At 38.1% G+C, this 14860-nt stretch overlaps 1 protein-coding gene across 2 annotated transcripts in view; it reads right to left on the bottom strand.

Annotated features, from left to right (window-relative positions):
- Positions 1 to 7206: 7206 nt before the first annotated feature.
- The window catches only part of CENPF (centromere protein F), an 80848-nt gene continuing 73194 nt past the window's right edge, over positions 7207 to 14860 (bottom strand). For both annotated transcript variants that reach the window (XM_044004265.1, XM_044004266.1), the window contains 2 exons: positions 14192 to 14376; positions 7207 to 8279 (listed from right to left, as the gene is read on the bottom strand). In XM_044004265.1, coding sequence (XP_043860200.1) covers positions 8082 to 8279; positions 14192 to 14376 — 383 coding nt within the window. In that variant the 3' untranslated portion in view covers positions 7207 to 8081. The remainder of the gene's footprint in view (positions 8280 to 14191; positions 14377 to 14860) is intronic.

Raw genomic sequence — 14860 nt, 5'->3', positions numbered from 1 at the left:
TATTTGGAGCAATCTCTCCTGCAGTTATTGATAATTTACAGTTCCTTTGAGAACTGTCCATGTCATTAGATGGTTTATCCATTGAGGAATGGCTCTTAGTCTCACATATTTATATCATTTAACTATATCTTAGATATAAGACCTTTATGAGGGATATTTGAAGCAGAGATAAGAGAAATGCAAATTAAAATAACAGAGATCTTACCTCATACCCAACAAATTGGCAAAGAAGAAAAAAAATGAAAATAGTCAATTTGGGAGAGAGTGGGAAAATAGCCAGATTAATATGCTATTAGTAGAGCTGTATATTTGTTTCTAACCATTCTGAAATGCTATTTGAAGTTGTTTTAAAGGTTAATGCTGAGTAATTTTAATGATCTAGCTTGAACAAGGAGAAGAGATAAGAAAACACACCTCTCCCTCTTTGCAGAGATCTGGAACTGTGAGTGTGAACACTACATATGCCACAAGGCTTCTAATTTTGCTGAACGGTTTTTTTTCTTCCATGTTTTTTCTGCTTTGTTACAACAGATAGTTTAGAAGTTAGGTAAAAGAGTGATATAGTTGTGTTTTTTTAAGGGGGGTGGGGTGTGTGATTTGGAAACAAAAAAAAAATTGTTTTAAAAATAAAACAACCCTAGGGGGCAGCTAGGTGGCACAGTGGATAAGGCACTGGCCCTGGATTCAGGAGGACCTGAGTTCAAATCCGGCCTCAGACACTTGACACTTACTAGCTGTGTGACCCTGGGCAAGTCACTTAACCCCAATTGCCTCACACACAAAATAATAAAATAAAATAAAACAACCCTGGTTTCATTCAACTCATACCCAGAAAGTTAACTATTTCCATCTGTTGCCATCTTTGCCAGTCTTGGAAGAAGTATGGAAAGGTCTTCGCATGAAATCAAAAAACATCAATAAAAATTAGAGAAAAAAATAAAGGAAAAGTAAATAAATGTTAACACTTCTAAACACCTTCTTTTACTATTCTCTAATTCCCACATAACAATTTTACTGATGGCCCCCTCCATGGGTACTGTACTACATTTTGTATCCAATTTGTTGGCAGATTGTTTATTGTCAAAATATATTTGAAATCTGAAAATATTTCATGAATGAGATTTTTGTCTCTTTCACTAGACTATAAAATCCTTTAAGGCAGGATTGTACTTTTTTAGTTCCTTTTTCATCCATCCTTTCATAGCACCAAATCATATAATGTTTTGCCTACAATGTAGGCTCGATAAATCCTTAACAATAACTTTATTCTTTTTTTTTCAAGTTTGGCAATTTGAGAAATGAGGAGAAATTATTAAATCTTGGGGCTGTTCAAAAGGCATTTAAATATTTAAGTAATATTATGAACAATTCTTGTAAGGAATAACAATGAAATACATACTCAGAGTCTTCATTGTTTCTCAAAGAAGCAACAAATGACTTGCCCAGCTTCCCTTATGGTGTTGTGGCAAGTAAAGCTATATGTGGTCACCCTATTTCTGTCCCAAGTGTAGGGAAAATTAGCTGGGGTTTATCATATATTTGTTGCTTAGAAATTAGAGGCTACTGCACCAGTTTGGGGGCATTAAGCATTTATTAAAGCATGTTAAATATTAATAAAGAGAGCACACATGGCTCTGAAAGATAGGAAAGCCTAGCTAGCAAATAGAAGAGAGAGAAGAGAGAAAATAGGGAACCCTAGAGGGCTGTGTCTGCTCTCACCAAGTTCTCAGGGCAAAAAGAGAGGAAGTGTCTGTAAGCTTGCTGCGGGCAGGAGCAGAGCCCGCCCATACACATTGTTCAAAGCTAATTGGCTAGCATCCTTCAAATCTATTGGTTCACTGGATTTGAAGGTGATTCAGTGTAATTTTGCTGAGGTCAGAGCCCAGAGAACAGATCCTCTGGCAGGAACAAGGCTTTCAGGTAGATGTTTTGAATGAGGTAACTTCCTGACTCTGGGCTGACCTTAAGAAAGGTCAGGGGGACAGCTAGGTGGTGCAGTGGATAAAGCACCAGCCCTAGATTCAGGAGGACCTGAGTTCAAATTTTACCTCAGATACTTGACACTTACTAGCTATGTGACCCTGGGCAAGTCACTTAACCCTCATTGCCCTGCAAAAAAAAAGGTCAGGCCTAGCTCTCTCAGCAGGGGCCCCTGGGAGTCCCCAAATCCCTATTTATTTATTTATTTATTTACATATAAGATATTTTATTTTTTCCGTTACATGTAAAGATAGTTCTCAACTTTTGTTTATACAAGCTTTACAATTTCAGATTTTTCTCCCTCCCTCCCCCCTCCCCTAGACAGCAGGTAATCTGATATAGGTTATATCTATATACCAAATCCCTATTATTAATAATTTTCTCACAGTGTCATTCCCAAGACATGATGCACGTATTTCAGGAGCTTAAGAATTCACTATGGGCCAGCTAGGTGGCACAATGGATAGAGAACTGGCCCTGGAGTCAGAAGGAATACCTGAGTTCAAATCCAGCCTCAGACACTTAACATTTACTAGCTGTGTGACTCTGGGCAAGTCACTTAACCCCAATTGCCTCACTAAAAAAAAAGAATTCACTACCAGTAACTATACAATGGATTCTTCCATCCACCATACTGGTAGTTAGTCAAATGAGTTTGATGGCCTTCCCTCTCTGGAACCACATATCAGATAGAGATAGAGATAGAGATAGAGATAGAGATAGAGATAGAGATAGAGATAGAGATATAGACATAGATAGAGATATACACCCACACATACATATATTTATATATGGACATTAAATCCCTCAAACAGTTAGGGAGAAGAAACCAGAAAAATTATTATATTGTTTTCAGTGGGTGAATAGCTCAGACCACATCTCAACCCTCTATAACCAGCCCAAGATTGGCCCTCATCCCATCCAGTCCTCCCACCAGAATTTAGCCAGCATACCAAATCTTCCCATCTGCCCTTACCTACCTCCCCATTCCCCAAACCTACTCCTGTCTTAGGAAATAATAGCCAAATCCACATTAACATTTCGACTGGGAAGCAGATAAGTTTATTGCTCCATTTGGAATCAGACTTAAGTGTTGGGCAGCCTGTGCTGAAGCTTCCTTCTCTGTTCACCATTAATGACTCATACTATCCAGGTCAATCCTAAAATCCCTCTGGTTCCTAATCCACCCTATTTTCCTCTTCCACTATAACCCTCTATATGCACATTGTTCAACGAGAGAGAGATGAGTAAGACTTTGTTATTCCTCATTTTTAGTGACTCCTTTGAGGTTCTCTTCATCTCTTGATAGATTATTGATAGACAAATAGATGCATATCATCCATGTAGCTATCACTGATCTATCTATCTATCTATCTATATATATATATAGGAATGTATCTGTGTATATGTATGTCTATTTCAATATCAGTATCAACATATAGATTTTTTCCCCAGCTTGCCTAGCAGAGATTGACACTCTCTGATTGACTGAACTCATCATTAACCAGTTGACCTAACAAGACCCAAGATCCAAGTACTCTCTTTGGATGCCCAGCCTGCACAACAGGCAAGCTGTATATGATTAGACAAATCCTCTCGCCGTTTCCAGCTACACACTGCTGTCCAAACCCAGACTGAACCCGAATAGACAATAACCCAATAGAATTTATTCCTTAATGATGAATATACACTCCCACCTCTTCATTCCCTCCATCAATCTCTGTGATTGTGAACTCCCAGTTGCCATTGTTCAAACCCTGGCACCCCACGTAACTGTTCATTTATTCCTATTTCTCCCAACCCAGACTTTTGAAAGTTTCACTTAAAAGCTACACGCCTCTCCCACAGTGCTCTCAGGAATGCCTAACTGCTCCATAGGTAACAAATGAGTTTTCATCTTAAAACTTTTCTCTTTCATCTTCTACTTAGAAGAAATTGTCTCCTGTTGAGTTTTCCTGGCTACTCTTTCCGGGTATTCTTGCATGTTGATTCACACCCTCCAAACCCCTGGTGGTGATGGCAGGATTGCAACCCTACTTGTTCCCCACTGCCACATTTAGGTTCTCCCTCTACCACAATCTCACTTCCTTTGTGAATCATATAATCCATATTTATGACCCAATTAAGATTCTGGTGGCTGTTGTCTACCAATCTTCAGGAGATTCTCCTTCCTCTCCGTGAGAAATAATTATTAATCGTTATCTTGGGGGAAACTAGTGATCTCTATTCTTCTTTCTCAGTCCTTTCTCCCTCCTCCCCCCACCCCACTCAAAGGCAACCTCTCCTTGAAAGATTCGATTAAATCTCTTCATCTAGGTGAAGCCCAATCCAAGCTTACAAAAGAGTTTTGGGTAGACAGAGATTCTTTTGTTTAGATAAGTTGAAGGACTTTGGCCTGCATAGCCACACCAAATGAAAGTATTTTGGGTAAAGGGTCTTATATTCTTTCTCTGATGCCATCCCTGCACTTCATTTTAATATAACCCACCTCCAATCAGGTCAACTAATTAGATTTGATTGCTCTGTGATGGACCTCCTACAGTTGGAAGGGTATATGAACTCAAGACTTGGCCTCCATGAAAGGTCTTTGGTCTACGAGATTACCAATAGATTTCCTTTTATTAATAAACCCCCAGCCTTATTAACAAAATGATTAAACTACCCAGAAACTCTCTCTCATATTTTTAATCATATCCCTCAATGTACTTGCTCACAATCTTTCTCTCCTCTCCAACTCCCACCCTCACACTGGAGGACTTCAATATACATACTGATATTCCATCAAATATCCTAATCTCCCAATTCAACTTCTTTTCCCATGACCTCCACCCCACCTCAACTGCACAGAGATGGTCATACTCTTCATCTTACCACCACCCATAAATGTATCACCTCCACCACGTTCATGAACTTTGAAATTTATTTGTTCACAATCTGTTACCATTCATTTCATTTCTTTTGCCTTGCAACTCCCAAATCTATTCTTATGCCCAGACCACCATCCCTGTAGTAACTATACTCTTCTGCCTTCCCCATCTTGATTCCTGTGTTCTTCTCCTGAGTCTCTTGCCCCCTTATTCTACTTCAGATCTTATCTTTTATTACTCCCACCATTGCTCCCATACACACCGCTAAAATAAAGCTGGGGGAAAATCATGAAACTGTGCTGACTGGACCTCCTACAGATTTGTCTTCCATGATCTCAACTGGGCACTAAATCAAAGCAATCCTTCCACAACCTTGCGATCGAATCACTAGCCCACTCACCAGTGGCTTTTCCAAACCTTTTCTTCCCTCAAGACTCCCCTTGTTCTCTGATCCCTACTTTCTCAGCTGAAACTCTTGCCTTCCCTGAAAAATATCAAGATCATTAGTCCAGAGCACCCTCTTCATCTTGTATTTTCTAGATGTCTTCCATCACTACCTCTTTTACCTGCTTCTCATAAAGGAGGCCCACTACCTTGCCAAAGTAAACCAGCAATCCCCTGCTTCCTTCCTGTCTCCTCCAGCAGATTTCCACCTATCTGCCCCCTCTCTTTTTTGTTCAATCTTTCCATCTACCACTTCCCTCTTGTCTAAAAATATGCCCATCTCTTCCACCATCCTCAAGCAGCCCTAACTGGATCCATCTATCCCTGTTGTCATCCTTTTATCTCTTCTCCCCTCTTAGCTAAAATCCTAAAGAAAGATATCTACAAAAAAAATTTTTTATTAAAAAAAAAAATTGGGGGGGCAACTAGGTGACGCCAGTGGATAGAGCACCAGCTCTGGAGTAAGGAGGACCTGAATTCAAATCTGGCCGCAGACACTTAACACTTACTAGCTGTGTAACCCTGGGTAAGTCACTTAACCCCAATTGCCTCACCCCCCCCAAAAAAATTGGAACCCAAAACTATAAAAATGTTTATTATTATTAATAACAATATATTTTAAAAGCTCTCTACAATTGATGCCTTTACTTCTTCCTCACTCCCTTCCATCTCTGTAGCATGGATTCCAACTACATCATTCAGCTGAAACTGCTTTTCAAAGTTACAAATGATCCCTTAACCCCTCCCATCTTTGATCCAGCCTCCTTGCTGTTCCATGAACAAGACACATCATAGCTCCAGGGATTTTTACTGGCTCTCCCCTATGCCTGTAAGGCTCTCCATTTCCTTCTGGCTCCCTTTGGCTTCCTTCAAGTTCCATCCTCTACAAGAAGCCGTTCTCAATCCCTCTTAATTCTGGTACCTTCTTTTAGTTACTTCCTATTTATCCTGTACGTAGTTTGCTCATTGTCTCCAATGGATTGTGAGCTCCTTAAGAGCAAGGGACTATCTTTTGCCTTTCTTCGTATTCCCTGTGCCTGGCTCATAGTAGGCACTTAATAAAATGTTTACTGATTAGTCACTAAATCTAATGGTCTTTTCATAATCATCATCCTTCTTGACTTCTCTGTTAGCCTTTGACAGTGTCAACCACCTGTAGAAATATTTTTGTTAACTTGCTGGCCTAATTTGGGGGGACTCATCTGACTGGGGTACTTAATCTGGGACTTTTGACTGGCTGACTGCTATTGTTTTAATATGGGCTGTTTATAAAGTTCCACGACACTGCTCCACTCCCAAAATTGATAAGCAAAAGATTAAGAAGCCTCTTAACTAATCAAAGCAGAGTTTATTTATGAGATACTATTTAAAACTAAGAATACAGGGAAATAAAACGTACAACCTGACTGCGATCCTGGCGTCTCTTTCTACCTGCTAGGCCTGGAACTTTTTTAATACAATAAGGGCCGTAGCAGCTTCTTGCCTTAGGGTATGTTCCATTTTCACCAGCTACTTTCTTCTAATTTTCCTCTTAATCTTCTGGCCTAAGTTCTAGTCTCCGTTCCCTCCTTGTAACCCCTTTTCTGTCCTTCTAATCTTGTCAGTCCCCCTTCTTCCTAGTCCTTCGGCCTCTCCTTTCCTTCTTGTTCTTAGCTTTTTCTCCCCCCATCTCTTAGTGTTCCAGCCATTCTGCTCACTTAATCTCATCAGCCACCTATTAATCTTGTCTTCCAGGTCTATATATATTTTCCTTTTCTCCACTCAAATCTCGGTGCTTTTTTCCGCCCTCACAGACCCCAAGCTAATCCGCCAGTTCTCTAGCTGGGCTGGGGGGATGCTTGAGCATCACATGCCTCAGCACAGGCTACACTAGAGCCCGGTCTGGCCAAGCCCAGGATCTCTGGGATAGATCCGCTCAGGTTGGAGGGAGTTGGGGGCTTTTTGGCTCAGTTGAAGCAGAAGGGGAGTGGCGACAGCACCTCCGACACAGAAGAGACCCTGAGTGCCTAAGGCTTTCTAATCTCAGCCCAAAGGTAGGGTCCCCAAATCAAAATAAATTTCCACACACCCTTATCTTACTGAATACCAATCTGGGTATTATACCCCTTAGGGATTGACTTTTATGTAACCATTATACCTATTATCTGAATAACACAGGATTTCTAAGCATCTCACACACAGTCATATTTTTCCATTTCCCACCCCCAAGGGTCAACAGAAAGAGTAAGTTTTATACTTCCACAAGTAATGTAATTTTTATTATTAACCACTTATGTTAGCTATAGACACTTCAAAATCATAATTTTACTATAAACAAATTATACATATATTGTACTTACTCCTAAAATACACGTGGTTTGGTTGGGTTTTTTTTTTTTTTTTAAATATATCCAAGTGGACATATGGCTCATTACAATTCCTTGCTCAAAATCTCTCATGTCTCCCACTATAGACTAAAACCACAATATACATTTCTGGTACTAATGGTCATTTAATGAATATAACAAAATGTGCTTTGTAAATTCAATGCGTCATTCCCTATGTAATTGAAGTATTTTACAACTTTTCCCACATAACTTTATACAGGACTATTTACATTATTGTACAAGTAGGAACAATGAGAAAGATATGCTAAGGCAAGACAATCATTCTTGTTCTGACATTTCAATTTAAAAACAACACAGATTCAACAACTTTAAGACTGACTAAACAAAAACCTCTATGGGAGGCTTTAAAAAAAATGTTTCTTTACTTGGATAGCACTGATACACCATAGAAACCTTTCAAAATTTATTGAACTCTACAGTTTTCTTCTTTGTTTTGTTCAGGTACGGTGTGTTTGCTTGGGGAATGTCTGACTCGCTTGGTTCTCATACTCTCTTTAGGGATGTCAGCAGAAGTTTTTTTTGAAAGATTATTTGCAGGAGATCTTGTAGTAGGTTTTGTGACTGTCACAAGTGATTCCACTTGGTGCTGGACATCTTTTGCCTACAACAGAAACATCTTTGTTTTAATGACTACAAACATTTCTACAAAATTAAGAACAAAGCATACAACGAACAACTTTTAAACTGTCAAAGACTTTCTATATAGAAACTGTATGTGTTGTTATTTCTCATTTCCTAAGGCATAAGACTTCCTCAGGGAAGAAATTAGAAGAAAGGTATGGCATAATGGAGCACACAGCATAGCCATGGAAAAAGCCCAGGACTTAGGAGTCAATTTACTTCATCTGAGTTTGAATCCTAGCTTTCCCTGCAAGTCAGTTTGTGCCACCCAGGATTCTTGATTCCCAATATAGTGTTGCTTCCATTATCCAATGCTGACAGTAATATATTTAAACTCAAAACTCTAATAATTTTTTTAAAGTGATTTATAAAGTATATGCAAAAAGATGTGCTACCTGACCTCAAAGTACATGGGTTTTTTTTTAAGTATTAGAAAAGATAAAGAAACGTATAATGTCCTTCATTTATTGTTTATTAAGATATTTGATAATACCTTGGCAAAGAGGAGACCGTCTAATGACAATTCTCAAGAACACAACTTCTCCCTGATGTACTAAAATTAGTAACTAAATTAGAATTCAATTCAAACATTTAACATGTTTGCATTTAGGTTTGCAAGCTAGAGTTTAAATAAGACATGCCTCTGTCTTCACTGAACTCCTAATCTAATACAAAAGCTGAGAGTTGAGAAGAATTGTTGAATTAATACATGAGAGGGATAGGGGTGTTAGAAGGGAAGAATGAGGGATATTTATGGATCTTATAATGAGAAAAAAATGAGAGGAATAACATCAACAAAAGCTACACATGATTGAAACTAAAGGCAAAAGCAAAAGGCTATTCCCTTAGCTTACATGTTTTAAACATAGTAGGTTATTAAACCATGATTTAAACACACAGATTATGATAAATCAAGCCAAAAGAACATAGAATTAAATTTTTTTTTCTCTGATATACAACTGCAACCAGTTATCAAAATAGGTAGGATATAAACTATGTGGTTTATGTGAAGTATAAGAAAAGGAATTCTACTAATACATACTTTTAAAAAAAAGTTTAAATTGTGACAGTTTTGTTAAGTCTCTTCAGTAAAGGCAGTGTGGTGCAGTGTTAATGAATTTGGAATTAGAAGACCTAGGTTCATTCTTCTGGCTTTGAAACTACCTGTCTGTTGGGGCAGCTAGATGGAACAGTGGATAAAGCACTGGCCTTGGATTCAAGAGGACACGAGTTCAAATCTGACCTCAAACACTTGACACTTACCAGCTGTGTGACACTGGGCAGGCAAGTCACTTAATCCTCATTGCCCCACCAAAAAAAAAAGAAGAAGAAAAAAAACTACCTGTGTGATCTTGACAAAAATACCTTTTTCGTGAGCCTCAGTTTACTCAACAGGAAAACGAGGGAGTTGAAATAGATGACCTCTATGTTCCCTAAATAGCTTTAAATCAATTCTCTCTCACAAACCCGGCAAGGAGAGAATTCTTAACCAAACATGGAATATAGGAAGTAATCCCAAAAGTTCAGAAAGACAATTTTAGTTACATAAAACTGAAAAGTTTTTGTAGGAACAAAATCAATGCACATATAGAAGAGAAGTGATAGGGAGAAAATATCGTTGCATAAAAAAAATCTCCAAATTAGAAACTGATATCTAAGATGCATAGGGAATTTGGACAGATACACACACTATCACACAGTGACCATAAGATATAAACAGATCAGAAAAGAATTTCAAATTTTTAACCATATGAAATATTGCTATAAATTGCTAATATTTAAAAAAAAACCAACCCTTAAGGTTTCACACCCAGCAAAAATTGGCAAAGATGACAAAAATAGAAATAATCAATACTGATGGGAAGACAGAAATACTAATTCACTGTTGGTGAAGATGTGAAGGGGTGTTGTTTGTCCTTCATTATGGAAAAGGACCATGAATGACACTGGGATGACTTGCAACAAAGCACAGAGGCCAATCAGCAGGTTATTAACAGTAATCAAATCATAAGGTGATAAAGGCTAGCACTGGGGTGAGGACAGTGTCTAAAGGGTCGTACATAGAGATGTTACAAATATAAAATGTCACTTAGCAAACAATTACATTTAAGGGTTGAGAGAAAGGGGAGTTACAGATGATACTCAAGTCATGAGAAGAGAGTAAATTGTAAGAAAACTGATAAGGCAGGAAAGGGACACATTATGAAAGCTTTGAATGCCAAAGAAAGATGCTATTTGATCCTAGAGTCCACTGTAGCTCATAAGAATAGAGGAGGACATGATCATACTTACAATATAATAGTGATAGCTGGCATTCAGATAGCACTTTAAAGGTTGCAAAATGGTTTCATTTATCTTCACAACAACCCTGGGAGGTAGGTGCTGTTAATTATTCTCTTTTGTAAAATGAGGAAACAGAATCATCAAATACACATTAAGTGACTTGCTCTGGGTCATATAACTATTAAATCTCTGAGGCAGGATTCAAACTCAAGTTTTCCTGATTCCAAGTCCAGTACTCAACCTATTGCACTACTTAGCTGCTCTAGAAAAAAAACACCTTAGCAGCTTAATGGAGGATGAAGTGGACTGGGATGAGACTTGAGATAAGGGAGACCAGTTAGAAGGCTATTCTAAGGAATCCAGATAAAAAGCAATGAGTACCTGAATTAGGCTTAAAATGTAAAGAAAATATGTGTGTGATATGTGGAGAGAGAAATAACAAGATGTGAGATGTGAGAACAAGGAATAATACAAAGGTTGTGAATCTTGCCTTATTGGTGGCACTCTTGGCAATAATAGGAAAACTTGGAAAAAAGGGTGGGTTGAAGAAAAGACAGGAAAATTCTGTTTTGGACCTATTAAATCTGAGCTACTGATAGGACATCTAAATTGAGATATCCAAAAGGTCATAGTGGTGCTAGAGAGAGATTAGAACTGCATATGTCAACCTAAGAATCATCTGCAGAGATAACTGAACTCATGGGAGGTGGTAAGATCACCACATGAAAAATTAGAGTAAAGGGAAAGAAAAGCCCATGACCATCTTAGGGAATATCATGGTTAGTGGTCATAACACTAATGAGGAATTAGCAAAAGAAACTGAGAAGTGATGAGACAGAGAGTGGCAGGGAACCAAGAGAAAGCAGGGTCACTAAAACCTAGAGGCCAAATTATCCAGGAAGAAAAGGTGATCAAGAGTGTCAAATGCTTCAGAGGTCAAGAACACATCAGGATTGAAAAATGAACACTAGATTTAACAGGTTAGAGATCCTTGGTAAAGCTGGAGAGGATGTGAGGACATAGGAACTGTTCTGGGCATTCATTGTTTACAAAGTGCTATCATCTCTTTCTGTAGTGGCAAAAAATTTGAAACAAGAGGGTTGCCTGCAGCCCATCAGCTGAGGAATGGCAGAATGCATTTGGGTATATGAATGTAATGGCGTATTATTGTGCAGTTAGAATCGCCTCACTAAAAAAAATAATAATAATAATAATAATAATAAAGGGGATAGTTTCCAAAAAATCAAGAAGAATTGTATGAGTTAATGAAAGTGAAATTAGCAGAATAGAACAATTTATACAAGAACAATATTAGCTTTGAAAGACCAAGAACTTGGATCAACACAAGAAACAATGACAATTATTATGGACTAAAGATAAAAGATGCTATTCAACTCCAGATAGAGAGCTGATGGATTTAGAGTGCAGAATAAAGCATATTTTCTTCTTTTTTAATTTTGGAGGTGGCTAATGTGAGAATTTGTTTTGCATGACTATACATATTTTTAATGAGTTTTGTTTTCTTGTCTTAATTGGTGGAAGAGTAGAAAGGAGGGAAAGAATTCAAAACTTAAAACTGAATTAAACACATAATGAAAAGGATGTGTTCAGAGAAACCGGGACAATTTATATGACATTGATGTCAAGTGAAGTAGGTAGAACTAGAAGAATAATATATGCAACACTATAAAGAAAAATGAAACCATCAATTATAAATTCAAAGAAATAATAATCTATGTTACCCACCACATAAAAGAGAATTCAGGATGCCAAATGAGATAAACATTTTTGGACACTGGCAATGTGGGAATTTGCTTTGCTTAACATTTATTACGAGGATTTTTTTTTCTTTGTTTGGAAGATGGGGTGGGTGAAAGAAAATAAATGCTTGTTATCTGGTAAAAATAATGAAAAGTAAAAAAAGCTCTTCATATTAATATGAGACTGGGGATTACTAGGGGCAGCTAGGTGGCACAGTGGATAGAGTACTGGCCTTGAAGTTGGGAGGACCTGAGTTCAAATCTCACCTCAGACACTTTAACTAGCTTTGTGACCCTGGACAAGTCACTTAACCCCAATTGCCTTAAACATCCAGGGCCATCTCCAGTCGTCCTGATATATATCTTGGCACTAAACCAGATGGCTCTGGAGGAGAGCTCAGGCCCAGCAAAGCCCTCCTTCACTTAAATCCAATTCATTGCAAGTCATGACATCCCCCCAAAAACATGGTCCTCTTCCAGAACAAAGGACAAACAACAATGACAACTGTGGACTAAATTATATTATATCTCTGAAGAACAGGCACAGGTTCTTGTGGTTACATTTATCCATGTATGTGGCATTGTGGTCTTGAAGAGAGAATGTGGACAGTGGAACCAGGAAGCCTGGGTTCAAATTATAGCTCCGATATTTACTAGCTGTAAATCAGTCTCTAGGAGCCAGTTTCCTTATCTACAAAAGGGAATAACAAAACTTCCACTCCCTTCCTCCTGAGTTTTTCTTTGTAAACCTTAAAGCATCATGCAAATTATTAACACTACACATAGGAAAACTACAACATCCTCTTGGGTGTAAAACAAACATATACATTCGCACAGTCAGCTCTTACACACTGACACAACCAATACAAATGATGGCCAAGCCATAGACAGGTGCCTAGTTGAACAGTGTAGAATCTGAGTAAAAGAGGAACCTCTTTTCTTCTATTGGGTTATGGTGATGATCTCACTTTAATATATGTATATTATTTTGTGAACATGAGAAACATGAACTATGTTTAATACCCTTCCTATGATGCCTTTTTCTGCTTGAATTCAATTGTTTCATTAAAACTACCTGCAAGTTTTTAAGTGAGGACAATCACTATATCCTCCTCTTCAGGAGACTTATTGGTTCAGTTAAAGCAGTGTTTAGAGTACTGAAAAATACTGAAGTAAAAACAATACAGCCTTGAATAAGCAAACCATCAGTGTCTGGGAGCAAAGGGAAAAGACACCACCTCAAAGCCCTCATTGTTGTTCAGTCGCGTTAAGTTGTGTTCAGCTTCTCCTGACCTCATTTGGAGTTTTCTTGGCAAAGATACTAGAGTGGTTTGCCATTTCCTTCTCCAGCTCATTTTACAGGTGAGGAAACCGAGGCAACCAAGGTTGGTTAACTGATAGGCTAGATTTGACCTGGGCCAAAGTGTCTGAGGCTAGATTTGAACTCAGGTCTTCCTGATTCTAGACCTGGTGCTCTATCTGTGCCACTTAGCTGCCCCAAAGTCCTCATTACTAAATTAGACATCTCTTTCTCACCATCTCTCCTTTGAGATTTTTAAGGTAATGTAATTCCTTATTAACTATCAACTTATTAACTACTTATACGTGGCATTGCAGTGTCCTTTATGGTCAAGGATTTGCCTGTACAATAACAACAGTACAATGTTTTTCCTTAGACATTCACTGGACTTATCTTTACTAATTTATTTATAGCACACTTAGGAAAGGTCAGACATTAAAAGTCAATAAACACAAGAGCTGGAGAGCATAGTGTCAAATTCTCCTCCAAGTAACATGCATGAATTTCCTATGATTTCAGACAAGATCACTGTGCACAGCAGTTAGTTACCTTTTGTGATTTGCTGCCACCAGCTGTTGATTTGGAGGTCTTAGCAAGATTTTCTGACTGTTCCTTCTGTAGATTCAGAGAAGGCGATAACTTCTGTGCAGCAAGACGGGGACTGGCCCTCGTAGCCATGGTTGTTCTCCGAAGGACATAAGGGCTTGTTTTTCCAGTTGGGATATCAGCAAATCCTGTGACACAAGTTAGTTTGATTTTTAAATATGGCTGGTTTTGAAAAGATAAAAATAGTAAAGCCCATTCTATCCAAGAGTTGAAAACAATATTTGTCTACAGAAAGGAAATAAAGTTTAGTTTTTAGAAAAAGGTGATTTATGAACATTTCACATTGGCCACAGAACACAGCATAGGCATTTTGATCTACTACAGGGGCTTTTCTTAGAATTCCTCAAATAAGATTTTCCTTCATGAAGAATTAAAAAGATTAGAGGGAAACAAGCATGTGTCTGCATGTGTGTCCAAGTGTATGTGTACATGAAGATTCTGACAAGGAATGAGGTAAAAAAAAAAATTGCCAAATGAGTCGCTATCAGATCAGCTGTTTCTTTATTAGCCTTACGGTCACTACCATGCTTTAGGTCGAGGCCCAGTCATGGAAGAAAGAAAAAAAGAAAAGTAAGAAAAAGAGGGAAAAAAGTAGAATCCATTATTTGTAGG

The sequence above is a fragment of the Dromiciops gliroides genome, chromosome 4 (assembly GCF_019393635.1).
Source record: "Dromiciops gliroides isolate mDroGli1 chromosome 4, mDroGli1.pri, whole genome shotgun sequence".
Classification (NCBI taxonomy): domain Eukaryota; kingdom Metazoa; phylum Chordata; class Mammalia; order Microbiotheria; family Microbiotheriidae; genus Dromiciops; species Dromiciops gliroides.
This window is presented reverse-complemented; position numbering and strand designations above follow the sequence as displayed.